Genomic DNA, 25,499 nt, shown 5'->3' with positions numbered 1-25,499 from the left:
TTTTAGGTAGGGTAGGGGAGGTACCTGTGGTTGGGCGGTTAAATGGCTGGGCTGCCAGGTACCTACCTATTAATACCCTAACTACCATCAGTCCATACGCCATACGTACGCCTTGGAATTTGTATAAATAATATTTGCCTGCATAATTTATATTAAATGTTGTTATTTTTTTACTTTTTATTTCGTAATTATTTTAAACCAACATATTTAGTTACTCTAGACAGACTGCGTGATTTCCATAGTATTTAATTACTTATTTATTTAACCTCTGTTCAAGGTCTTGGCCCATATCAATATTATTTAATTATAATACTTTCTTCTTCTACAACAGCGTCTCTCTAAAAAACATACTTCTACAACCCCCCCTCCACACTCCCCTATGAATACAGTCCTATTGCGGGACAGTAAGACGAATAAGACGAAATACAAATGGCACAAGTAACACCCCCCCCCCCCCCCCTCCCCCAAAAGTCTCCCAATTTACCACTAACCCTCCATCCAAGAAAGCCGCAAAAACCCTCGCAGCCCGCAACACCCGCCTCCTCAATCGCACCCACCTAACCTCCCTATCCCTCCACCTCCTCTACCTCCTCCTACACTTCCTCTTCAACCGTCCCCGCGTCTTAACTCCCTACCTCATCTTCACAACCCCAACCCTCGCCATAGAATTCTACCTCGAACGCCTTGGCCGCCCGCGCTATAGCAGAGACGGCGGCAGCGGGAACACCCTCCGCTCTGCCGGCGAAGACCTAGACGCACCGGGCCTAACGGAGTACTTTTGGGATGTGATTTATTGGACGTGGGGGTGTATGGGGGCTGTGTGTATCTTTGGGGACCGCGCGTGGTGGCTGTGGGTCGTTGTGCCTTTGTATTCAGCTTGGTTGGTGTATTCGACGTTTATGGGGTTTAAGGGGAGTATGGCGGGTATGGCGGGTATGGCGGGTATGGCGGGGCTGGGAGACGTGGATGGTGGGGAGGGTGTGGAGAGCAAGAGACAGAAGAAGATGGAGAAGAGGGGAGCGGCGCAGAGGGTCAGATACCGATGATGGATTGGATGGGCGGTTTTTGGGGGGCTTACGACGTGTACATGGACAGCTAATACGGCTACTGATCGAGCAGTTTGGATATTTTTTCTTGCCTTTGCGTTTACATTTTTGCAAAAACCAAAAGGGCGGTCGATGTGATCTTGTATATTTTAGTTATGTACATGTATATATTGCTTGGTGTTTGTATGCCGAGAAAAAGGATGAGTTGTGCCATTTTACAAAATAGACGCTGCCAGGCGCTGGGAAATAGAGAACATGAGAAAATAATACTTAATGAAACTTTGTCCAAACCACAGGAAAAGAAGGGAAAGAAAGGAAAGAAAGTCATGTCATGTAGCTAAAGGGTCGACTGGTAACGAATATATATATGGCAGATCAAAGTGCACGGGACATAAATGCAACAACATATAGGTACGAGCTGTGGCTTATATCAAACCAGCGAAAGTAAGTGGGTCTGTGAGATATATTATTATGTGTACTAGGGGAAGTGATGTATGGGTATGGTATGGGGTATAAAAACATGGATGTCCGTTTTGGTCGTGCCGCTTCTTCTTTGTTCAAAAAAAACTAAAAATAAAGAAATAAATGCTAGGAAGAAACGTACCACTTCCGTTGGAATGGTGGTAGCGCATTCTTCTCTTCTTTTCTCTTCTTTCTTTCTTCCTTTCTTTCTTTCCCCTCCTGTTTGTTTTTTTAGTAACATGTCGATTGCCATTTTTAGTAATAGGCCATTCTACAGCTCGTCCCTGCCTGTTTCGTGAGCAGCAGTATTTTTTGGAGAGCTAGCAACAGTACTCGAAGAAGATGACACCAACTCAAGAGACGCCGCAGCAGCGGAGAGTGCATCGTGGAACCTCGAGGAGGCATCCTCAATAATCCTAGTCGCGGAGGCGGGAGCGATGGCGGTCCCCACCGAGCTAACGGAATACAGAACTGCATCTAGGCTAGCAGATGCCAGAGACGAGACGACGCTAAATTCGGAACTGGCCTCCTCGAGAATTGGCTTGCTGGGCTTGTCGCTGGTTGGACTACTGATACTCGTTTCTTCAGTAGGTTGTACATGACTAGACGCAGAGTTGATGAAGATAGAATACTCGTCATGAGCGAGGCCAATGGCTTCGTAATAACGGCGACGCGCATCGAGGATTATCTGCTGGCCGGGAAAGGCTGCTTCGTCAGTGGTGCTTGCGACTGCGCTTGCGAGGCTCCGAGAGGCATGTTCGAGATTCTCTTGGAGCTTTGCGGAAGCACTTAGGAGCGTGTCATCGTTTACTGTTGCAGTGGGAGAAGGGCTGAGGGGAATTCCTGCGTATTCTGAAGCTGCTTTGAGACGAGATTCAAGTTTTTCACTCGCGTGTTGGAGAGACCCGGAGTAAGCGGATTCGATGGAGGCGACAATTCTTTCATCAGGAATTCCAGAATCCTGAGCTCTGGCGGCCGAATGTGAAATGTCATACAGTTTCTTAGCCTGAGAAAGAGAGTCTGAAAAAATGGAACTGGCTTCGGGGGGCGGCATGGGAATGGAGTATTGCTCTGAGAGGACTGTCTCCGACGGAGCCACGTTCGATGATACAGAGGGCTGCTGGGATGAAGACGGCGTAGCATCAAAAGTCTGCTCAGGAGTATTAGCAGGGACATGATTTTCATGTTCTATGAATTCAGCGGCAGCCCCACCCCAAACCTTAGGCCCAGTGGTAGTAGCCTCATCATCCAAAACGGGTTCTGGTTCGGGCTCGGGCTCAGGCTCAGGCTCAGACTCAGGTTCGGGTGTTGGTATACTGCTTGTAAATACAACAGATAGTGGAACGTCTTGTTCGTCCCCAGAAGCGCTGTTTCCGGGGGTTCCCACATCACTGGCTTCGGGCATATCGTCGTGGCTAATAGCGGGATCCGTGTCGAATGAAGGATCTTCATCAAGCGGGTTCGCCTCGTTGGACTTATCCTCGGGTGGTGATGTCGATTGATATTCAGCATCTGGTTCTGGTTCTGGTTCACCCAGACCCATTGCTGCTATCTTGCTGGCACGAGCTTCAGCCGCATCGCTCGTCTTCGTCTCAAAATCATCGCTGATATCCTCCGCTTCGATTTTCCACTTCCCAACCTCCTTTAACCTAGTAAGCTCCTTCGCCGTTTTTTCCGCAATCCTCATTCCTTTGTTAATAATATCAATTCCGAGGGCCTTTGCTTCTTCATAAGCACCATGTTGCATACCAACTTCCCTAACTTCCTCGCGCCAGCTGTGAAGTTGTTTCTTCAGCGCATTATATTTCGCCCAATCCTTGTATGTCACGCCATCCATCCACGCCCATTTCATCCCAATATTCTGAAGGCTCAGGTCACGGATCTGGTCAAGGACCTCGATGGTAGCGTCAGAGGCGGAGGTTACCCTCACATGAAGGTCACCATTAAAGTCCGCGAACCACTCTCGAAGCTTCTGTGCAGCTTCCCGGATAGCATAAGCCGATGTCCTAACAGCTTGTGCCAATTGATCCTCGGCGGCTTCGCGATCTTCGAAGGTGGATTCGTCAGGTAAATTACGCACTATATCGATGATTTTGGTTCTAAGAGATTCGAGCTCTCGATGTCCCACCGATTCCAACTCGGATACGAGCGCTTCGCCTGATCCCTGCGTGTCATTTACGTAGCTCTCTACAATCTTAGCGACCCGTTCACTGAGGTCTTCGGCTCCTTTATCAGCCGCAGTAGCGAACTTTTCTTGCCATGTTTTCAAATCCGAGGCTATTGTTTCGCGCGCAAGGCTCGCCTTATCCACTGATTGCTCAGGGTCTGGCACAGATACCGAAGTCGAAGTCGCAGTGGTCGACGGACTGTAATCAGACGTCTTCGGTGATACTGTAGTTGCTAACGTTGAAACGGTGGGGGTTGAGCTAAATGGTTCGGATAAACTGCAGAGGCATTAGCTTAAATTAAAAGGGGGGGTAATTATAATTCAGGCCTCTTGGGAACAGCGGGAGTGCATCCAAGTTTGATGCGCGAGGATGGCAAGGGTAGTGGAGCTCACATTTCAGCTTCTTCACCAACAGCACCAAGCTTCCTGCCCTCGCGATAACTTGCGAGCTTCTCACCAATCCTAAGCAGCTGAGGCTCAACGTTTTCGCGGTAGAGTCTCGAAACTCCAGGCAGAAGCGCCTCGTTTATGAATGTCGCCAGATATGACCACGTCTTCTTACTGTACGGGTAGATCTTGTTCACCACACTATCGTATGTGTAGGAATACATGCTGACAATAACTGGCTTCGTTCGTCCGTAAACTGGTACAATATACGTTTGGCGCAGATAATCAACCTGGGAAACTGTTGTGCTATAATAGAAGGTTACTACTGAAGCAACGCGTGCATAATGCGGCTCAATTGACGATTGGTATGTACGGCTCAAGGAGCTTTGTAATGAATGGATATGAGGCGTAACGATTTCTCCCCACTTGTTCTGAAAATATGATGCTGCCTTCTCAATATGGGGCGCTCCATATGCGCGGTAATTTCGTTTTGTGAAATCAGTAGTAGGAGTGTATATCTTCTCGTTGAAATTGCGTGCATATGGGCGAATGGTGTCGACATATGTAGCTCCGTAAGCTTCATAATACCGAGTTACATGAGGCTCGAGATGTGACCGCGCAATCAGGTACGGCTTGCAAACCGTTGGAGAAGTGTTATCAAGTTCTGGTAGCGTCGATGGGCAGTAGAAGAATGGCGTAAGTAAAGCGTACCATATGACTAGCCTATTGAAAAAAGAAAAAGAAATCAGTATGATAGAGACCTAGAAGGAGAGGGAACTGGAGGGGCGGAGGGGCGGAGGGGCATCCGACGAAATAGCATACCGTAGGGCAACTGCAAGCGACCACCGTGCGAAGCTCGTAGGTCGTCTCCGATGTTCTTCTTTTCCTTCTGCTTGCTTTTGAATGGACAAACCATTAATCTGACCATTTTTCATATTCCCCACCACTGTTCCGTCCGCTGCCATCGCCATTCTTGTGGCGTCAGTTGACGCGCCGCTCTAGCTTTCTTTCTTTCCTTGCTTTTTTTATTTTTTTTATATTATCGCTGGTTCGTCGTCTCGCAGCGCTCTATCACCACACGTAAAGCAATGCGACTAGTGCTCATATATCTCATAAAGGGAAAAATTCACGGGCAACCAGGCTCGCAATAAAAGTGCGAGGAAGAACCAGCGCACGTCAAGACAAGCAAAAGGAATTTATGGTTCGAGGTCTGACGGAGGTGAAGAGGTGGATCTTGGCATGGAGCTCTGCGGACCAGTTAACTTCAACCCACAGGAAATGAATGAATGAGCTTGGGGACGCGCAAAACCCACTTCTCAGGGAGTGCAGTTATTAGATATTATTAGGTGATAATAAGGATGTTTGATACTTGCATTCAGCGAGAGACGGCAGGGCAGGTAGGCCAGGTTTTATATGTCGTTCTCTTCGCTCCCTTGTAGCAGACGAGGTTTCACCATCAAATTGTTATTATCCTGTTTCGAGCTGGTGGAAGTTGGAAGTCACGGGGTGGCCAATCACATGCCAGTCAGTCTGTCGGAGGCAATATCTTGGCGGGTCGGTCTGGCGCGTTGATGCCCTGGTTGTGACGTAACTAACTTAACGTAATAACCCTGCGGAAAATGGTTGTTCCGCGGAGAATTGGCTGAGTAAGCATCATCCTGGCGACTTGGAAACTTTTAGAACGGCGGCGAGAGAAAGACCGGGGTTTGGCTTCTTCCTGCTCCATGTCTACTCTCCCGAGTATATTACTTGCCTGGACACTCACCCACGCCGCATACCGTTTGATACTACCTTGAGAACTTAGAAGACTTGTGGTTTGTAAACCCTTAGTACTGCGGAGAAATCTCTTGTACTGTGCTGACTGACTATTCCCGCAGTTTTGTAGATATCTATCTTAATCAGTCATCCTCCGCGAAGGAGACAAACAACAAATCGATACCTACCTCCGGGATGCGGGCATGCTCCCAGCATTCACCATAGCATGGTCATCCTTCTAATCTCCCTGTAATTTCTTTTTCTCGACGTCAAGGAAGATGGATATCAACCGGATTGTGGCTGGCCGGGACCGGAGGGCTGGTCCTCTCCCGGATATCATGAACGACCCTGCCTTTGCCACAAACACTGCGACCAACAGACGAAGTGTAGACGAATCTGACACTTGTCGAATATGCCGCGGCGAAGGTACCGAGGAGGAGCAGCTCTTTTATCCGTGCAAATGTAGCGGGAGCATCAAATTTGTTCACCAAGAGTGTTTGATGCAATGGCTTTCCCATTCACAAAAGAAATATTGTGAGCTGTGCAAGACGCCTTTCAGATTTACAAAGCTTTATGACCCGAATATGCCCAAGGAGCTGCCGGCTCCGGTTTTCCTGAAGGAGCTCATTCTTCATGGCGGTCGGTCACTACTTACATGGCTACGCTTCGTCCTGGTTGCTTTCGTATGGTTAGGATGGCTCCCGTGGTCCATGAGAGCTATCTGGCGAGGTCTGTTTTGGTTAGCTGATGGGCGGTGGCCGAACCCTGAATTCTACCACGGCTCGAGTGTGCCCCCAGCAAGCCAGGCGCTTGATCAGCTTGCAGCCCACGGAACTTCTCCTGCCAACACCCTCGCATCCAACAATCTTTCTACGGGGGTGGGACCTCAAAATATGACGCCTACACTTCCGTCTTTCGTATCGCCATTTTCCGCCATGCTCAATTTCTCAGCCGGTGAGCCCTTGATATACACCATTATGAAGAAGCTCCTGCGGGACACCTGGGCGACAACGACTTCATCTGTACTCGAGACGGCTGGTTCAAACTCAACGAATGCAACTAGCGTCTCTATTCGACGGTTTCGCCAACCATCCTGGCTATCAGATGTTTCCTTTTTAAACAAGTTGACTCCCTACTCCACCCTGAATAATATTTTAATAGATACGTTCGAGGGGCAGATAATCACTCTTTCGGTGGTTATTGCTTTTATTCTTGTGTTCTTAATTAGGGAATGGGTAGTACAGCAGCAACCTGCGATTAATCTTGCTGAGGCAGATCGAGAAGCAGCCGCGCAGCTGATTGCTGATGCGGCGGCGAATCAACCTGTTGAAGAGCCGCGACCGCGCCCTGTTCAACATGTCCATCATCAGGAGGCCCACGAGGAACCAAGCCAAGAAGACAACCAGGAACCGAACCAAGAAATACTTCAGGAAGAAAATCGAGAAGATGTATCTGAACACGAGAATAGCGGATTACCCGATTGGGATCACACGCAATCGAACGATATGTCTCTACAACCGGACCAGACACAACAGCCTGGTGGCCCCAGCCACGACTTGGAATCACTTAGCCAACATTGGCCTTCACAAGTTGAAAACAACTCGAACCAAGGCACCATCGATGAAGTAGGCCATATTCTCGAGCACGCTCCGACGACCAACCAGGCCAACGACGAAATAGTGGCTAATTCTGAAAATCACGGCAATGCCCAATGGCCTGGCCTGGATGTGTTCAAAGACCTGTGGACTCGTGGTGCAAGAAATCCGACGGAAATACTAAGAATAATTGAGGAAGAAGGCCGCCAAGAAGAACTGGGTTGGGTTATAGCGGCAATGCAAAAATTGGAGCGTGTGGGCGAACAGGGATTCAAATTTGGTGAAATATCCGAGGGAACCTTGCAAGAAAACGACGAAGGAAGTGCCTCAGCCCTTCACGCTCCATTTGATGCGCCGATGCATCATGACGATGGCCCTCACCCATCGTCTTCAGCCAGTATTTACCCCCCTAGAGAAGAACGACGGGAAATCCAGGATACACCAGAGCGAACAATCAACCTGAGATTTGGAGATCCAACTGCAAACCCTAGTGTCCCCACGGACTCCTCATCACCTGTCTTCCCAAATCTCGAGCCTTTCACCCCATCTGCGCGCTTTGGTTCCGAAGTAGCTGGCCCGTCCGGTTCTAGGCATTCGGTGGACTTATCGTCCCATACTCTTCGGCATAATAGTTCAGATCACTCCTCTCCACCACAGGAAGCGGTACAGCTGCCCGACAGTCAAGCCTCCCTGTACCCTCCAACTCCCGCTGAACAACATGCTCCCGAGGTTAACATTCACGAACAAGGATCCATGCCAGCTACAGAAGCTGAACCTTCGGAAGCCCCACTCCAGCGACCACACCCTATGGAAGCAGTAGGCCCTCGTCCTGAGAGTTTGGTTGATCGGGCCTCGAATTGGTTTTGGGGTGGGGTGCCTCTTCCGCGGCGGGGAGAGGGTGAAGGCCGAGAAGAAGACCGTGATGCTGAACCTGCCATAGAAAATCCCGCACAAGAAGCTCCATTCGAACCCGCGCCGAATGGGCATCATCATTTTCATGACCCAATGGACGAACCAGGGTTTGCTGACGGCCCGATTGCTCCAGTAGACCCCGACGATATTGAACCTGTGGACGATGCTGATGATCTGGAAGGTCTCTTAGAGCTTATCGGCATGCAAGGCCCTATCGTCGGTCTGCTGCAAAACGGTGTATTCAGCGCATTGATCGTATCCTTTACCGTTGCAGTCGGCATTTGGCTCCCATACCTGTGGGGCAAAATCGCACTGGTTCTTTTCACCAATCCGATACGGCTATTAATTGGAGTCCCAATTGCACTTGTATCTCTAGTTGTCGATATCACCGTTGATACACTTCTCGGGAGTGTAGGATATATTGTCTACCTAACGAACGTTCTATTCCGGTTCCTACTCGTCACGTTCGGACGATTCATCCCTTCTCTCACAAAATTTTCTGGAAGCAATGCTCTTACAGCTGCGTCGCTATCTATGATCGACCAAAGCAGCCAGCGCCTTAAAGGTGTTCTAGGCGCATTCTTTACCTTCCACGAATCCGACTTACCCATGTTCTCCGTGTTATCTCATCAAGCCTTGAGGATCCACCAAGAGCGGATCGCAACTTTTTTCAGCTTTATCCTCAGCCTTGGGAAGACTATTGTTTACGACACTCCATTGCTTCTCCTCCAGCAGGGGGCCTCGCAACGACTCATCGCCTCTATACTATCCCTCGAACCTATGAACCTACTCAACACTGCAGCAGGTGCCGTTGCGGGCGTTGGAAAGTCGGCGCTATTCTTTTTGGAGACAGAAAATTGGCCCAACCTGAAAATCGGCGGAGTCGAGGAAAAGGTCTCATTATCGTTGAACCATGACTTGGCACAATGGGATACCAAGGATCGAATTATTGCAATTATAGTTGGATATTGCTTTGCCTCTGTTCTTGGGATGCTGTACCTAAGGTTTTCCGCTCTGTTTTCCGGACCACGCCAGGAGAATCGGCGGGAAGGAGCTGTAGCTGATGTTTTGCAGCAAGCTGGTGGAGTAATGAAAGTGATCCTCATCATTGGGATCGAAATGATTGTATTCCCCCTCTATTGTGGCATTCTGCTCGACATTGCCCTCCTTCCACTTTTCCGTGGTGCAACATTGTCTTCGCGGACCGCATTCACGCTGGATTCGCCGTTCACATCGTTATTCGTGCATTGGTTCATCGGAACTTGTTACATGTTCCATTTTGCACTTTTTGTGTCCATGTGCCGGAAGATTATGCGAAGTGGTGTATTATGTGAGTATAGAACACATGTCTTGATATTTAGAAATATAAACTTTGGACTAACAAAAGTCTGTATTAGATTTCATCCGTGATCCTGACGACCCGACGTTCCATCCGGTACGCGATGTTCTTGAACGCAATATCACTACTCAATTACGCAAAATCGCCTTCAGCGCTCTTGTGTACGGCGGACTAGTTATTGTTTGCCTTGGCGGCGTTGTCTGGGGCTTATCTCTGAGTTTCCGCGATGTGCTCCCGGTACACTGGTCTTCCAATGAGCCCGTTTTGGAATTTCCTGTCGACCTACTTTTCTACAACTTTGTAATGCCGTTGGCGATCCGTTATATCCGCCCATCAGATGGCTTGCATAAAATGTACAATTGGTGGTTCCACAAGTGCGCGCACAAATTGAGGTTGACGCACTTCCTGTTTGGGAAACGGCGTAAAGATGAGGAAGGACGACATGCATACCCAACATGGCGTGGCCGGATTTTCGGCCGCCGGGATACCCTGGAGGGTGAAAACCGGCGTAAAATATTTCTACGAGATGGTAGATTTGTGCGAGCTCCAGGGTCCGACCAGGTTCGAATTCCGAAGGGTACCCCTGTTTTCTTAGAAGTTGACGAAAATAATAAGCGCATTGATGGCAAGGAGGATAGCAAAGAGGGGCTTCATGGGAGGTCGAACAAAATGTTCGCCCACGTCTATGTGCCTCCGAGATTCAAAACCCGGATCGCTATATTTATTTTCATGATATGGGTCTTCGCCGCTGTAACTGGGCTTGGATGCACTATTGTCCCCCTCGTCATCGGGCGATGGATGATATCTTCACTCTTCCCCAGCCATATCCGCGTGAACGACATCTACGCCTTTTCTACCGGCATATATGTGGTTGGCGGAGTATTCTACGCGCTAGTTTACTGTCGCCACGGCCTCCCGGCGCTCCGTCAATGTCTGCAACCCTACCTAGCATCCCCGCGACAGGCATTCCCACACGCGTACAACCTACTTGTGAAACTCATCAGCCTCCTGTACATTGGATGGGCATACGCTCTATTCCTCCCTTCCCTTTTCGCCTTGCTTACGGAACTCTATGTTCTGATTCCTCTGCACACCTACATCGGGGGTGGCGACGCCCACGTCATCCACTTCGTCCAAGATTGGACGCTCGGCGTCCTATACGTACGCATGGCTGTCAGATTTATATTGTGGTATCGCGGCTCGCGCCCAGCCAATGCCCTCAACTCCATCCTACGCAACGGCTGGATGAATTCGGACATTAAGCTGGCCACCCGTGCATTTATCGTTCCTGCTACCTTGCTTGGCTGTGTTGCGATTTTGGTACCGTTGCCCGTCGGGGCTATTCTTAATTCCACCATCTTCCGTGATTCGTCAGCCACAGTGCGCTCTGAGGTATACCGCTACTGTTTCCCTGCGACGTTGATGGCGGTTCTTCTCGTATGGGCTGCACACCAAGCCCGTAAGAAAATTGCCATCTGGAGGGTGGGCGTTCGGGATGACGTGTATCTAATTGGAGAGCGCCTTCATAACTTTGGAGAGAAGCGTGCGAAAGATGTTGGTGTAACACGGCGGATGATTACTTCATGATACGACTGCGTTTGCAATTTTCAATTTTTTTCCCCCACCTTTTCAACTAGTTTAAAATTATCTGCAGTATTTTAAAAACAAACCGTTTTACCGTTCTATTCTCTAAGCCATGTATATTAATTTTCCTGCGTTGCATATAATAATTTTATTCGCACTTACTAGACAAAATAAATTCGTTTGCCTTTGTTGATGTTGGATCAAGAAATTGTGCTGCCTGCCCGTTCTACGTACGGATTGCACGTGACCTCAAGGTTCCTCCACGAGGCTCTCAGCCGGAGACAATCTGCGGCGCTCTCATTGGCCACTTTTAGGCAGCAACTTTGCGGTTACTGCATCCCATCGCCGTCTCCCGAGTCCCCGATGCGCCTGGGATATTGTATAGGGTTCGTCGTATCGATCATCTCAGAGCTGGCTGATACATCGTCGTGCTCTCTGAAGAGGGAATCCCCAAAGTACATTTCCCGCATTTCATACGCCATTAAGAGTGATAAGTTTTTAATCGTGGTCAATTCTCTCAATTAATCTCTAGATAAAAAGCACCACAAACGCAGCCATGTCTGTCCTCAGGCATGGCGGAGCCTTCTTCCAAAGGCGGCTCACAAAGCTGTATACAGACACCAAGTCTTCCTGCGAGAGCGTCTCCAGCGCATCCAAGGCGAACGATGACCCAGAGCTCGTCGCATTGAATCGAAACTTTCGCACACAGAAGGATAGGTTACTGGCATGGGGCCTGGACTGGAGCGATGCGAGCGCCGCCCAACCAAATGATATCGACGAAGCGCTGAGCGAGGCTGGGTTTTCAGACGTTGTCGCGAGTGTGATGTCGTCCATACAGGAGCTGCTCAATGAGGCTGAGAGGCTCCAGCAGCCGGATAGTGTCAAGTCGCCTGACGGCTTGGTCCAGGTTAGCGCTGTGAAGGCGACGTACACGGCAGAGGAGATTGCACGGTCGAAGGAGTTATTGGAGGAATTGACGCAGCATATCGAGACGCTCTATGATCTCTCGCGATCGCGGAGGAATATGAGCATGAGCATGAGCATGAATTCGAATTCAAATTCACAGTCGATGTCGAAAGGTCAAGCTCAAGCTCAAGGCCAAGGTCAAAGTCGTCCATTGCTGTCGAAATCTTCGAAATCGTCCAAGGAGTCGTTTTTTTCGCTTCAAAATGAAGCCGGTCAGTTGATAGATAGGAAGCCCTTACCGACAAAGAAAAAATCAGCATCGGAACCCCGGCCAGGACGAGCGGGTTTCACAAAGAGCCATTTTACGGGGCTTCATGCCAATGCGACTAATGAGTTTGCTGAGGACTTCCAGAAGACTTTCGCGGATTCATTCCTCCCAACAAAGCCGTTTTACATCGATAAATCTGCCCTTCATCTGTCGCGTGGCGGAATTTCCCATGCTTCCAATCCGCCCCCTTACGAAGCGGTGGCAGAATCGGCAAATTCCAGAGTCATTGGACATTTAGATACCCATGCGATGCCTCATGCGCTGGCAGCGCTTGTACAGGGTCCAATCGTACCAGTACTAGTTGAATTCTCGCCGATAATGTTGGAGATGCAAAATTCTCTCCAGTTCCCTCGCAGAGAACGACTTCTTCAATTATTCGACACACTCCAACGCCTGGTAGAGAACTCCAGGGTTTCCCACCTTGGGTTGCTGAAGTTCGTTGGCTATTTTATTGATATGACTTATTCCCGCTACGCATTTGTTTATCAGATCCCACTGGAGATGTTCCCATTACTGCGACAACCTTCTGATGTACTGAGAGACGTCAAGCCCCGGCCACTTGTTTCGCTATTCCATTCCGGAGATGGCCGACCGGACTGCCCAATTCCAAATCTCGAGAGTAGGTTTCGCCTGGCATATCACCTAGTTCTGGCAGTTCTTCATCTCAGAAGCCAGAATGTTGTACACGGAAATATAAACAGCAACAATATTTTGGTATTCCCAGATTTCCAAGTAGCCAATCAACGGCTCCTGGGCGACTCGAGTTCCGAGTTCAGCCACCCGTATCTTACGTCTCTCGCTCAGTTCGACAGCGAGGATAAGAATGCAGTTCCCGAGCCGTTATCCGCAAGCATGTACCGCCATCCCGACGACCGTCGGGTTATCACCGATAATTCAGCTTGGGCATATGATCTATACAGCCTAGGCCTTGTATTGCTTGAAATTGGCTTGTGGACCCCAATCAGTAAGCTGTGGAAGATGAAGTATAACAATTCAATGTTCAAATCACGAATCGAAAACGTCTACGTCAAGCGGTTGGCACCCAAATGTGGAAATTCGTATATGCAAATAGTCCAGCTGTGCCTCGATGCGCCGAATTTCCACCTGTCTACGGAACCGATGACAGATCTAGGACTAAGAATCCGACAAACCTACCATTATCCATGGCATGACCCGAGTACATCAGATGAGTGGAACACTTTCTCTAAAAATTTTGTTTACACAATTGGGAAAGTCAGTTGGCGTTGTGCTTGCCTGGATGTCTTCTCCTCGCCGCCCGCTTCAGATCTGGATGAGTCTCTTCCTCCACCTCTCGTTATTGAGCCAGCCAGTTCGTCGTTCCAAGAAGTAAACCCTTACGACATAGGCCGTCAACCAGATTCAACCACGGCAATTGATCCGGCGGACGATGGGACAACTTACGGTGAATCAAATGGATTACAGGATCAGAGCTGTGCTAGTGAGAAAAAGGTGCGGAAACGGACGCTGAAGAAGTGGTCCAATGTCGAAATACCCGAAGAAGACTTACGTGACTGGAACATGACACTCATGCCGAAACTCAGCAAACTGCTTCAGAAGATCCTGAAGGACTCTCCTGAATCCTGCAGTGCTTCTTTAATGGTGGCTGGAGAAACTGCAGAGACCGCAAAGACTACAATTTGTGTCACCTGCACCAATATCCGGAGGGTTCGAGTCGCTCTCAAGAAGTACTTCGATTATGATCGAGAAAACTGGGATCTCATTGTGATTCGGGGAGATGTTTCACGCTCAAAAGTCCCTCGCAGACGACGTAGAAAGCCGAAAACGAATAACCGTGCTGCCATCGATGCTGCTCAGGTTGACCTGAACCCACACTATCAGCAGAAACCTGTCTGTGGGGCATCAATAGGGGCATTTCGACTTGACGAACATTTACCACCAGTTTCCTATGGGGGAGCGATCCTTGTCGATGGAATGCCTTATGGAATGACGGTGCATCACATGCTTGATGCCCCCTGTGATGATGAGGACGATGACGACCTACCTCCTCGCTCTGCTAGCAATTGGACTCCCGAAGGAGATGCTCATGATCAGGACTTTTCATACTCGTGGCATGATGAAAGGCCACCTGAAGCATTGTATCCATTTGAGATCTCGGATGACGATGAAGATGCAGATGACGGATCAATAGCACCAAGCATTGATGAAGCCTATGATGATTACTGGCTCTCAGACGGGTATTCCACTGATGACGGGGATGATGATGACGATGACGATGACGATTATGATTCTGCCTCGATTGGAGATACAGCTGGAGTTGATCCGGGAGAGGAGCCTCAAATAATCGTAACGCAGCCAGCGATCGATGATGTAGAAGTTGGATTTTTCCCGACCGCGGAGGATCGTGACGACGAGCATCTTGCCTCGCACTCGCTTGGATATGTCCATGCCTCGTCCGGAGTCAGGAGGTGCAAACGCGGTGGGATGAAGCATGAAGTGGATTGGGCGCTGATCAAAATTGACGAGAGTCGGATGGATATTAATAACGCGATACTTACCGATGTTGACGTGTCAGAAGCTCACAGTTCCTCTTCTCACACCAGTAGCCGCCGCGAAGCTCAGCGGCACCAACAAGGCTCCAAAGTGCTCTTTGCCACACTTGACAAAGTCGCCAGGATTGAAGATCTCGCCGGCTTACATGTCCAATGCTGCGGTAGGACAAGTGGCCTGCAAAGCGGCCGCATTTCCAAAGCAATGACCCTGGTAAAGATGCATGGTCGCCAATCCTTCTCCAGCAGTTTCAGCGTCGATGGGAATTTCGGAGGTAATGAATGGCCCTTTCATCCTTCATCCTTCCTTCCACATCTAAATCCAAACCAATTCCTTCCCCACACGAACACGCCCCTTGTGAAACAAATCATGCTAACGCGGCTCATTCACTAGTTCCCGGCGACTCCGGAGCCTGGGTCTTCGACAAATCCACCGGCCAGGTATGCGGCCACGTTCTCGCGTGGTCCGAGAAGAGCCGCACAGCCTACATAGCGCCCATGGAGATTCTCCTCGACGACATCGCGCGCACCCTGGGCGCTACCAGTGTCACCCTCCCCGGCAGCGAAGAGGCACTAGCATGGAGCCGCAGCCCCAATCCCACCCGCGCAGGTGCCACAGCACATAGTGATAGTCGCGCCGCGGCGGCGGCGACGGTAGCGCCACAGCCTCCTCACATGAGGAAAGTCTTGAGAATGACCCGCCACGAAATGGAGCAGCTTCCTGTTGAGTTGGGGCGGTTGAGCATTGACCGGGACGAGCAGGGCCGAGGTCGCGGTGGGGTGAAGGGGTTAAGAGATGTTTCTGCCTCGACGTATCGCGCTGTTGCGCCGTTGATTCGGCAATCGTATACGATGGAGAGGCAGTTAGCATGAGTGGGTGGGGTGTGTTCGTCGTTTCTTATACGTTTTTTTCTGTGGTCATTTCATTTTGGTCCTAAATACGTTTTTATTCCACCTCTCTTTTAGAGTACTTTTTGATAATCCCCATTTTGTGATACCCCCCCCCTTTTCCATATTTTTGCCTATTCTTATTTGCTAGCTATCTTCCCCTTCATTATGCATTTTTCTTTTTCCTCTTTCTTTTTTGTATTACTTTCTAATTCGCTAATATTCATACGCATTGTATATAGTTATAACCTTGTTCAGCCCAGGTTCCTAGGCATGTTTTCCACCATTAAACAAATTAGTGTAATATTATAACATCTTGTTGCTTTCAGTCTTCATATATATATGCATATTCAGCTTAACCGTCTTATGGCCAGGCAACATGCATATCTACTTTTATCTTACCATTCTATTCACGAGAATGAGCAAACATATTTTCCTCTAGCGTTCAAACACCCACCCCACACCGTCTAGATTCTATCCGAGGCCTATCAGATCATGAGATTAGAGGGTCAACCCATCAAAATGAATCAAAGTTCCTAGAAATATAAACATTATCGAATTATGTATGTGTAAATACTGGAAAACCAGAAATCTAGTCCTAGAAAATACAAGAAATAAAGAGTAAAAAGCAGGGAAACATCTAGGGAGGGGGCTGCCCTGCTGATTTTATAGGGAAGCGAAACCAAAGTAAAAGTAAAAGCAGACAAACGAAGATCGAAGGAAAGCAATCAGCGAAGCTATGAAATGAGGTGATGAGAAGCAAACTAAACAATGTAATAAAAGCCAAATTGCAAAAATATCGAAAAAAAAAGAAAGACAAAAAAAGAAAGAAAAAACACAACCACACACTCCCACATCCTATGACTATTACTGAGAAAGAAAAATATAATACGCATATGCTTCGCCAAAGCCGCCCCTCCATCTATCACAACATGCATAAATCAAAACACACCCAAAAAAAGCAGCATGGCTCATTTCACACTCAACCCAACCCAACCATGCTCATTTCACTCTTCCTATGACGACCCCAAGTATTTTAGCACAGCCTCCCTCTCCTCCACAGGAAGCATGCTCAACACCTGCTGCACACCCTTCAGACCACCATCCTTATTACCCATGAGCAACTGTGCAACTTCAATTGCGACACCCTCCGTCTTCATCTCCTCGACTTTCTCCAGGACCTTCTTTTTATTCTCTTCGTACCACAGCGCAACCTTTCGGTCGTTGAAATCGAACTCCCGATCCAACATTCCAGTCCACGACTTCAGCGTGTTGAGATTGATTTCGCGGGTTGTTGGTGGAGCGGGTCTAGGGGAAGATGAGGGGCTGGTGGTTGGGATAGCGCCATTGCGCATGCCGGTGGGGGGGGCGGTTGCCGCCATGCGCTTTAGGACGAGCTCCTCGCTGAGACGGCGGCGGAGACGCCAGTAGAAGAATCTTCTCGCGTTCTTCCACTGGAGAGCTTGACGGATGGTTCCCTTTGCCTCCATACGGCCGGCGCGGTCGTGAAGATCGGCAAATTGCAGAGCAATCTGCATATAGACTGGGAGAAGTTGTTCTTCTCTTTCGGTCATCTTGGCTTTGATCTTGGACAGTTGGTCTGCAGGCAGGGATTTGTCGCTGAGGGCCTTTCTGAGCTCGCTATATTCCGGGTCCAAACGGGCCATGGTATCCAGCTGTTTGTCTTTGCGGTATTTGATGTTGACAATACCCTCAGGTTCAAGAACACCACCGCGAGATTCCTCATCAGCGTACATCTCCATCTGTTCTGGGTTGATAGTAGGATCGATCACAACCTATGGCAAAATATTAGCACGAGATGAAAGAAAACATCAACAAAGCAACCCGGGAAATTAAACTTACCCATGAGCCACCGCGTAGTTCTCCGAGTGGCGGGATGTAAACGAAAATAGGTTGCTCGTATTTGACAAGAGCATCGACGATGTAAGAACCATACTTAAGAACCTCATTGTACATGTCGCGTTGGCCGCCAGAGAAACCTCGCCAGTTGGCAAGGATCATGACCGGCAGTTGTTCGCCAAAGTTGAAATCCTTGAGAGCTTGGGCGGTTTTGAAAGCAGAATTTGGATACCAAACTCCACCTGCCTCTGTGGAAATCAGCTCCATCGAGTCCGGATTCGCAGGATCAGCGGGCGTGACAGTGTCGACGGAGCGGGTCTCGACTGCGATGACACCCATGGGGATACCACCGAGCCTAGCGCGTCCAACAACCACAGTCCTGGCCCACCCCCCGAGTGCTTCCTGAAAGGAATCTTTGTCGAACATGCCAGGTAGGAAACCCTCATCATCATGCTTACCAGCGATAAGCCATCTCACGTCATAAGTTTGCTTAGCGGGAGGATAATAACCGATATCTCGATCCCATGTGTCCGAATATGGTCGGATAGGGACGGGCGAATTCTTCTTGTCAGGGATGAACGACATCCATTGGACAATCTTCTGTACGCCTTCAAAGTCATCATTGGCCGTCATATGGGAAACACCGTTCTTGTACATGATCTGTGTTCCACCCAGCTGCAAGTTAGATGTATAGACTTCTCGTCCAAGTAGCTTGTTAATGGCAGGAGCTCCAGTCAGGATAATTGGCTGTCCTTCAACTTGAATCGCTCTTTGGCCTAGGCGAACGAGGTAAGCACCAATTCCAACGGAGCGACAGGTCACAAGCGTGATAGTGAAGATGTCCTCGTAAGCCTTGGACGTCGCGCCTGCAATAAGGCCGGAACCTCTCAGACACTCGACACCCAGGCCATCTTCTGCGCCGATGATAGTGGTGATCATATGTCTTTCCTCACCGTCTTCCGTGACCAGCTCCGTTATGACATCCTTAGTCTTCCTCTCGTCAAATCGCTTCTTGACCTCTGGAGTAAGATAAAGATATTTGAAGCCAGCGTCCGGCCGCTTGGGATCATTCCATGCAACCGAGAAATGACGCATCAGTTCCTCTGCCATTCCGATGCGAGCACCGGAGTTAGCAGAAAGATAGATCCGTGGAATTCCTAGCTTCCTCGCAAGTTCCGTGCACTTGTGGAAGAATTTGTCTTCTTGAGGCCCGAACGATCCAATTTGGAAGGTGATATCGTTGGCGATAATGATGAAGCGCCTACCTCGTGGGTACTCGGGTGTTCTGGCAGTGATCATCCAACCAACCATTCCATGCGTGTTTGTTCCCGGCTCGCGAACCACTTCGATCAAGTTATCAGTATCGTCAAGCACGAGCTCAGCGTAATCAATGCAGTCGCCTACAGCCGGTCGTTTGTCGGCAAGCGATGAGTGCTCCCCAACGGCCTTGACCCAGCAATTCTGGAAAGCTTGTCTGAAAAGCTCGGGGAAGTCGTATACATATTGGGTTCCCATCAAATGGGCCTTGTACCGCTTTGGTTGCAGCCATTCTTTTGTAGGATAAGGCGTGGATACCGGACGAAGATGCATGGACCCGATCTTAGTGGTGCCACCGATACTATGGAATATCCATTCTCCCTTCTCGGATTTCCGCTCAGCATACATTTCAACCTGGATGATATATCCGGAAGTGTTGTTGATGACAACACGGAGGGGATAGGCCATGCCAGTCGTGGGTTCCGTACAGAGGATACGAATTTCAGCCCCGGTCACGCGAAGGCGCCAGAGTCGTCGACCGAAGCGTTCCAGGAAGCCTGCCAGTGCTCTTTCAACATCAGCGGGTTCAAGCGGGAAAACGGGCGTGAAGTTGATAAAAATATGGTTCAAGTCGGAGTTATTGTTGCCAATAATTTCAAGCGCGTCAAGGATATCATTCATCAAGTTATCGGCCTCAGAGATGAGATACTCCGCCGTGGGTATATCATCCCGCAGACGCCCAGGTCGAACAACAGCACGTGTGAAATATCGTTTATCAACAGCCTTGTCGCTCTCTGGCCCTTTCCCAATCGCTTCGTAAACGTGGATATTTCGGTTTTCTGTAAAGACGGGCTTGATTTTGAACTTGGAGAGTCTTCCCAATTCAAGCTGGAATGCAAGGGCGGGTTCACTATGGCGAATACTCTCGTCTTCGTCGTAAGAAGGCCCTCTAAACGTGAAGTAACCGGGGTAAGTTCCATCCTTGTGTCCACAAATAAAGGTAAGTCTTCTCACTCGGCGAGCGAGTAACTCTTCCTTAAGTTCGGAGACAAGTTTAGTAATGCGCGCGACCATCTCCGTATCATCCAGGTCCTCGATATCGCGTATAGCAACGTTGCAGACTCCAGTAAGCTCATCGACAGTTTCAGGGCGAGGTGGTTTGCGTAATGCTGCCAAATTGGAACCGAGAGAGTTTCCGTTGTTTTTCTGTGGCTCTGAGCGAGGGAAGACCTCCAGCGCCCTGGAGAGCATTTCTTCGGCATCATCAAGATAATTGACTGGAATAATGACACCTTTCCTCATTGGTTCATTGACCCCCTTGTTGACCAAGTACGACATATCGCTAATGGAGCTAATTTTCTTGAATGGATTGCTTTCCGTGGTGGGAGTGGTTGGGGTGGATGGGTGGGTTGAAGCGGCTGCCATTCCAAACTCAGAGTGGCCAGTCTTCCCGAGGATGAAATCCCACGAAATAAAGAATGGACTCTCCTGTTGGTTGTGGTATTCGATTCCCTTCAGTGAGTATGCCCGATAAGCTCTGCGGACATACACCTCGAGCGCCGCCAGCGATACCCATTGATCCTGATGTCCAAAGAAAAGAGGAAGCACGTCGAAGACGGTGTACTTGGAGTCAACCACTTCCTTCAAGACGCTTAGGTCAGGTTCTCTATGGTCCCACCCTGTCTCTCCGTATTTGGATTCCACAACTGAGGAGCGTAAAATATGCTCCATCTGAGCAACTCTCTCTTCAAGAGACGGCAATGCGCACTGGATAAGAACCTCGCGAGCTTTCAATGCCACTTTGGAAGTAGCTCGAGATTCCAGTTCTGCTAGTTTTTTCAGAATGGGTTTTAAATACTTCCCGACGTTGCCGGCGTTTGGTTTATTTGGACGATACATATCTAAAATCGCGAGCAGCAAGTTGTTCTTGGCTCCGACTTTGCTGTGAGATAAGACGGTTTGGATGACGCCGTCGATGTCATCTTTGTTCTCTTCTCTTAGTTTAAGGATCACATCCTCGTCTCGCATATTTCGTCCTGTGAAAAGGTGCTCCACTTCCCAATACTGTTGAAGAATTCCTATGAAGACTTTGTATTCGTGAACTTTCAGACCCTCACTATATCGTCGGATGACATCCACGAGGGGTAGGAGGCTTGTCTGCAGAATATCGGCATCGGCAGGGCTCACATTGTCATCAATGAAGCGGGTAAGTGTCTTCATCAATTGGTTGGCTGGGAACTCCGCCTTTCGTGACTTGGCTCTATCAACGACCTGCGTGAGGAGGGAGTCAAGCTTCTGTGGCATGCGAGAATGCAGGGCGGACACTTGGGCGTTCCACTCTCCATACGGTAGTTCGGGGTTCCTCAGCACTTCGACCAACTCTTTCAAGGTGGCTCCCATGATGACCTGGTTATCGAACCCACGAAGAATATCAAGCAGAATGTTGTGGAGTAGGCCGAAGCGCTGTGGTGGCTTGGTGCCGACAACTTGAGGAGGACCTAGCTCTGGTAGTTGCCCGAGGAAAGGCTGAGCATGTTTCACTCTTGAAGGGTCATCCAACGCGAGAATACCCAAGATATCCCCAGCTTCGAGTGTAGACCCAGGCTGTTTGATGAGTTGCACGATACCATCCTCCTGCGCGATGAGGGGCATATACATTTTCATGACTTCGACCTCAGCGAATGGCTGTCCAGCTCGAACATGTTCTCCGTTTTCCACAGTATATTTCACAAGCTTGCCTGGACTAGGGGTACGAAGTTGCGTAGGGTCGTTTTCTTCTTCAAGCAGACATGTCTTGCCATCAACACTCAATCGGGTCGCAGCCGCTTCCTCCTTCCAGTAAACATTATGGCTTCGTCCATTCAAGAGCACGAGCAATCCTCCATCAGCTAGAGCCCGAACACCAACAGAACATTTGGACCCGTTAATAAACAGATGATAGCTATCGTCGCTTGATCTAGTAGCAGTGAATTTGTATCGGTATCCTTCGTAAATAAAATCAATGGGGAAAACTGTTCTCAGGACATCTTTTGAAGGTACTTGACCCTTCTCAAGACCCTTCCGATATTCCGCGATACACGACTCACTCGAGAGATGAGCTCTGGTAACGGCTCCACAGATAACAGCGACCATTGGGTCGGGACGCTCAGCTGTAAGTTTATTCGAAATCAACTGATCCAACCAGCCAGTGGTGATGGTATTGTCCTCGAAGGCGGGAGTCTCAAGTAGCTTGATGAGATACTCAACGGTGGTCCGGAAATCACCGCGAATGCTCAATTCCTTCAATGCGACGACCATGTGCTTGCGTGAAGCAGAGCGATTTTCGCCGTAGGCAAAGATATGGCCAAATTGAGAATCGGAGAAACTATGGATCCCACCAGCGGTGCCGACAGAGAAGTAACCCCAGACATTTGAGCTACTTCGGAAGTTGAGCTCGTGCATTGTACCGCTGGATGGTTTGAAACCTTCGCCGGGATCCTCTGAGGTAATACGACAAGCAGTGGTGTGACCCTTAGGTTTCGGTCGACGTTGAATTTTCGTGCTTTCTTCATTCGTGAAATGGAAGTCAATTTCGGAGCTGGTGTTAGGGTCCACGCCATACAAGAGACGAATATCACGAATACGATGCAAGGGAATTCCCATGGCAATCTGGAGCTGTGCGGCGGGAAGATTCACTCCTGAGACCATTTCGGTTGTGGGATGCTCGACTTGGAGACGGGGATTTAGCTCGAGGAAATAGAACTTGTCTTCCGCATGGGAGTAGAGATATTCGACAGTTCCGGCGGAAACGTAGCCAACTAGCTTTCCGAGTCTCACGGCTGCTTGTTCCATTGCCTGGAAGGTCTCTTGTTTCGCAATCGTGACAGGAGCCTCCTCAATAATTTTCTGATGTCGTCGCTGGACTGAACAATCCCGACCAAAAAGGGAAATGTTGTTACCATACTGATCTGCTAGTAGCTGAACTTCCAAATGTCTCGCATTGCCTGCGAGTTTCATGACGAAAATCGGTGACCCAGGAATCTCGCTGGCGGCGGCATTATACATATTGATGAAATCCTCTTCTCTCTCGACCTTTCGAATACCCTTTCCACCACCACCTTCCGAGGCCTTGACCATGACCGGGAAACCAATCGCCCGAGCTTTCTCCAACCCTTCTTGCGGAGAATGGGTGCAGCCTTTTTCATAAATGTGTGGTTCAACAGTCACGATCCCGTTTACATCGACTGTAACTTCATCAACACCCTCTCCAGACCAAGGGATACAAGGAACCCCCGCGTGCTGGGCAACAATCGTCGAAGAAATTTTATCTCCGAGGGAGCGCATCGCAGAACCAGGAGGGCCAATAAAAATAATCTTTTTGGGAGATGCCGCAAGCGATTCAGGCAGTTTTGGGTTTTCTGAAGCGTGGCCCCTAGTGGAATATTAGCCAGCTTGTTCCTTCCCACAAGAAAAATAAAATAAAGTACGGGTCACGGAACGTCCTCACCATCCTGCCCAAACTGCGTGGACGCCCATACGTTCTGCAACATCCACGATCAGCTCAACATTGGCATAATTGTTGTTATTCGTGCCTCCAGGAACCTAATCAATAAAAGTTGAGTCAGCTGCGCTAATTTCGTCTCCCATTTGCTGTGCAAAACTCGACCATCTTTATAAGAACGCCTTTAAGAGTGCTCCGTACCTCAACATATTGGTCAGCCATTCGAATATAGTCTGCATTTGCTCTTAAATCCTCCGGTGTGGCCATGACCGTAAATTGAATCGCTCTTTCGTCTCCAAACGTATTGTAGGCCCATTTTCGTACATCTCGAATTTCTTTGACGGCAGCAATGCCATTATTCGCAATGAGGACCTAAACATTAAAAAAAAAAAAAAAATTGAGAAAAGAAATTACAGTCAGTACATATTCTCATCGTATCCAAGCTTGAGATAGCGCAGTCCAAAAATTGGCTTCGTCGCGGGGGCAGGAAAGGAATTACACAAAAGGGTGAGACAGCATTGAACGCACCGAAGTAATAACTGAGTGTCCATCGTTCTTTGCAACGAAATCCTTCACTTTTCCGGGGGGTGCCAGATCGAGACGATTGCCTCCGATAAAGTGTGGTGGCAGGTTATGTTTGGCTGCGAATGCGCTCCCAAAGCCATTGACGCTGGACGATCCGTTTGAGACCCCCATGATGACGGCGTAAATAATATATTATTTCCAGCTATTCATGAAACAGATGGAAAACGCGACGGAGGTCTTCGTGCGTTTCGACAAGGGCGGGTAAACAAAAGCACGTGGATCGATTTGGGGGGAGGTTGTCGATCCCCGGTCACACTCTTTTCTTTTTCCTTTTTGAAGGGTTTGTCGACTGTAAAAGCGTTTTATGGAGGCTGATATATTTAGAAAATTAAAACGGAAAGAAAAGAAATCCAACACGGCCTAGCAATTCAACGCCTGATCCCTTCCAGCGCGCATGGACGAGACAACCGAGTAGAGAACGAGCTTCTTCGGAGATTAGGGGAGAAAGATGGGAGGAGTGCGAAAAACGTCTCTCAACGAATGAAGGAGAGACGAGAGAGCAAATTAAGGAGGAATTAACAGGCAGGATCAAATGAATTTCTCACGCGGAAGAAGAATGGAGAGTGAAGAGTGAAGAGTGAAGAGTGAAGTTTGAAGTTGAAGGAGAAAGGCCAAAAGGACAGCGGTTAGAGAAAAAAAGAAGTAAGTTGAAGCCAACGAACAGGGAAAGGTTCAACATGTCATGTCTCGTAAGATTGGTATTGGGCTGGTATTCAAGGCGATCTCTGAGGTAGGTAGGATACGGAGTACTTTTGGCTCTTATCGATAACCCAGAAATTGGGTTGCGGCAGAACAAACAATACCAGGTTGTTTCAAGCTTTAACATCCAAAGATTCAGCGGGAGAATTATACACTGCAAGTGCCTATGAAGTGAAAATCTGCTCCGTGACATCGGATGATCTTTGCATACCATACACCATCCATGAGTCTACAGCTACACAGAAAGCTGTTCTATAAATCAGTCCCAATGTATTTGTTCCTTGTATTATTCGTATTGGCAACTTGTATTCAGTGTTCCCCCATCCAAATCCAAATACAAGCCAAAGCCCAATTAGGCAAGTTTCGAACTATCCTCTTCGCCCCTTGAAGGCAACCTTCCCTATTCGGGCTAGCAACAGCTTCACCCAAACTTCCACCCGCGCAAATTCCAAGCCCCAGCAACGAGCAATAATAAATATTAATTGATCCCTCGCAGCTCCCGCCAAAACAGAGAACAGATAGACAAGTAGGGACAAATAGACGGTGGGTGCATACGAGTTCCATTAATAATTATTTCCATTTCCATGCAAAAGGAAAAGAGCTGGGAAGAGGCACAACAAAAGAAAAATTGCGGCGACGCCCAGCCCAGCGAATATTTTTGTTGAGCTCAAATAAAATGACGTTTTCCCCAACGCAAAATACCTCTAAAAAGTCATCGAAA

General features: G+C 48.8%; 5 protein-coding genes across 5 annotated transcripts; 3 read left to right on the top strand and 2 right to left on the bottom strand.

Moving 5' to 3' along the window:
* Positions 1–191: 191 nt before the first annotated feature.
* BDCG_00143 (uncharacterized protein) lies at positions 192–1,589 on the top strand. The gene is made up of 2 exons (XM_045415661.1): positions 192–438; positions 504–1,589. Exons 1-2 carry the CDS (start codon positions 430–432, stop codon positions 1,044–1,046), a joined length of 552 nt encoding a protein of 183 aa, XP_045271557.1. The 5' UTR covers positions 192–429; the 3' UTR covers positions 1,047–1,589.
* BDCG_00142 (uncharacterized protein) lies at positions 736–6,682 on the bottom strand. The gene is made up of 4 exons (XM_045415660.1): positions 5,376–6,682; positions 4,885–5,309; positions 4,069–4,785; positions 736–3,952 (listed from the first exon to the last, which is right to left on the bottom strand). Exons 2-4 carry the CDS (start codon positions 5,031–5,033, stop codon positions 1,780–1,782), a joined length of 3,039 nt encoding a protein of 1,012 aa, XP_045271556.1. The 5' UTR covers positions 5,034–5,309; positions 5,376–6,682; the 3' UTR covers positions 736–1,779.
* Positions 5,768–11,521, top strand: BDCG_00141 (RING finger membrane protein). Its single transcript, XM_045415659.1, has 3 exons — positions 5,768–5,876; positions 5,940–9,654; positions 9,722–11,521. Exons 2-3 carry the CDS (start codon positions 6,096–6,098, stop codon positions 11,248–11,250), a joined length of 5,088 nt encoding a protein of 1,695 aa, XP_045271555.1. The 5' UTR covers positions 5,768–5,876; positions 5,940–6,095; the 3' UTR covers positions 11,251–11,521.
* A 102-nt stretch (positions 11,522–11,623) lies between these two features.
* Positions 11,624–16,312, top strand: BDCG_00140 (uncharacterized protein). The gene is made up of 2 exons (XM_045415658.1): positions 11,624–15,284; positions 15,404–16,312. The coding sequence occupies exons 1-2, from the start codon at positions 11,804–11,806 to the stop codon at positions 15,880–15,882; spliced, it is 3,960 nt and encodes a 1,319-aa protein (XP_045271554.1). The 5' UTR covers positions 11,624–11,803; the 3' UTR covers positions 15,883–16,312.
* On the bottom strand, positions 16,186–25,499 carry BDCG_00139 (acetyl-CoA carboxylase). The gene is made up of 5 exons (XM_045415657.1): positions 24,023–25,499; positions 23,696–23,866; positions 23,501–23,595; positions 17,761–23,425; positions 16,186–17,693 (listed from the first exon to the last, which is right to left on the bottom strand). The coding sequence occupies exons 1-5, from the start codon at positions 24,188–24,190 to the stop codon at positions 16,914–16,916; spliced, it is 6,879 nt and encodes a 2,292-aa protein (XP_045271553.1). The 5' UTR covers positions 24,191–25,499; the 3' UTR covers positions 16,186–16,913.

Source organism: Blastomyces dermatitidis (assembly GCF_000003525.1).
Source record: "Blastomyces dermatitidis ER-3 genomic scaffold supercont1.1, whole genome shotgun sequence".
NCBI lineage: Eukaryota > Fungi > Ascomycota > Eurotiomycetes > Onygenales > Ajellomycetaceae > Blastomyces > Blastomyces dermatitidis.
This window is presented reverse-complemented; position numbering and strand designations above follow the sequence as displayed.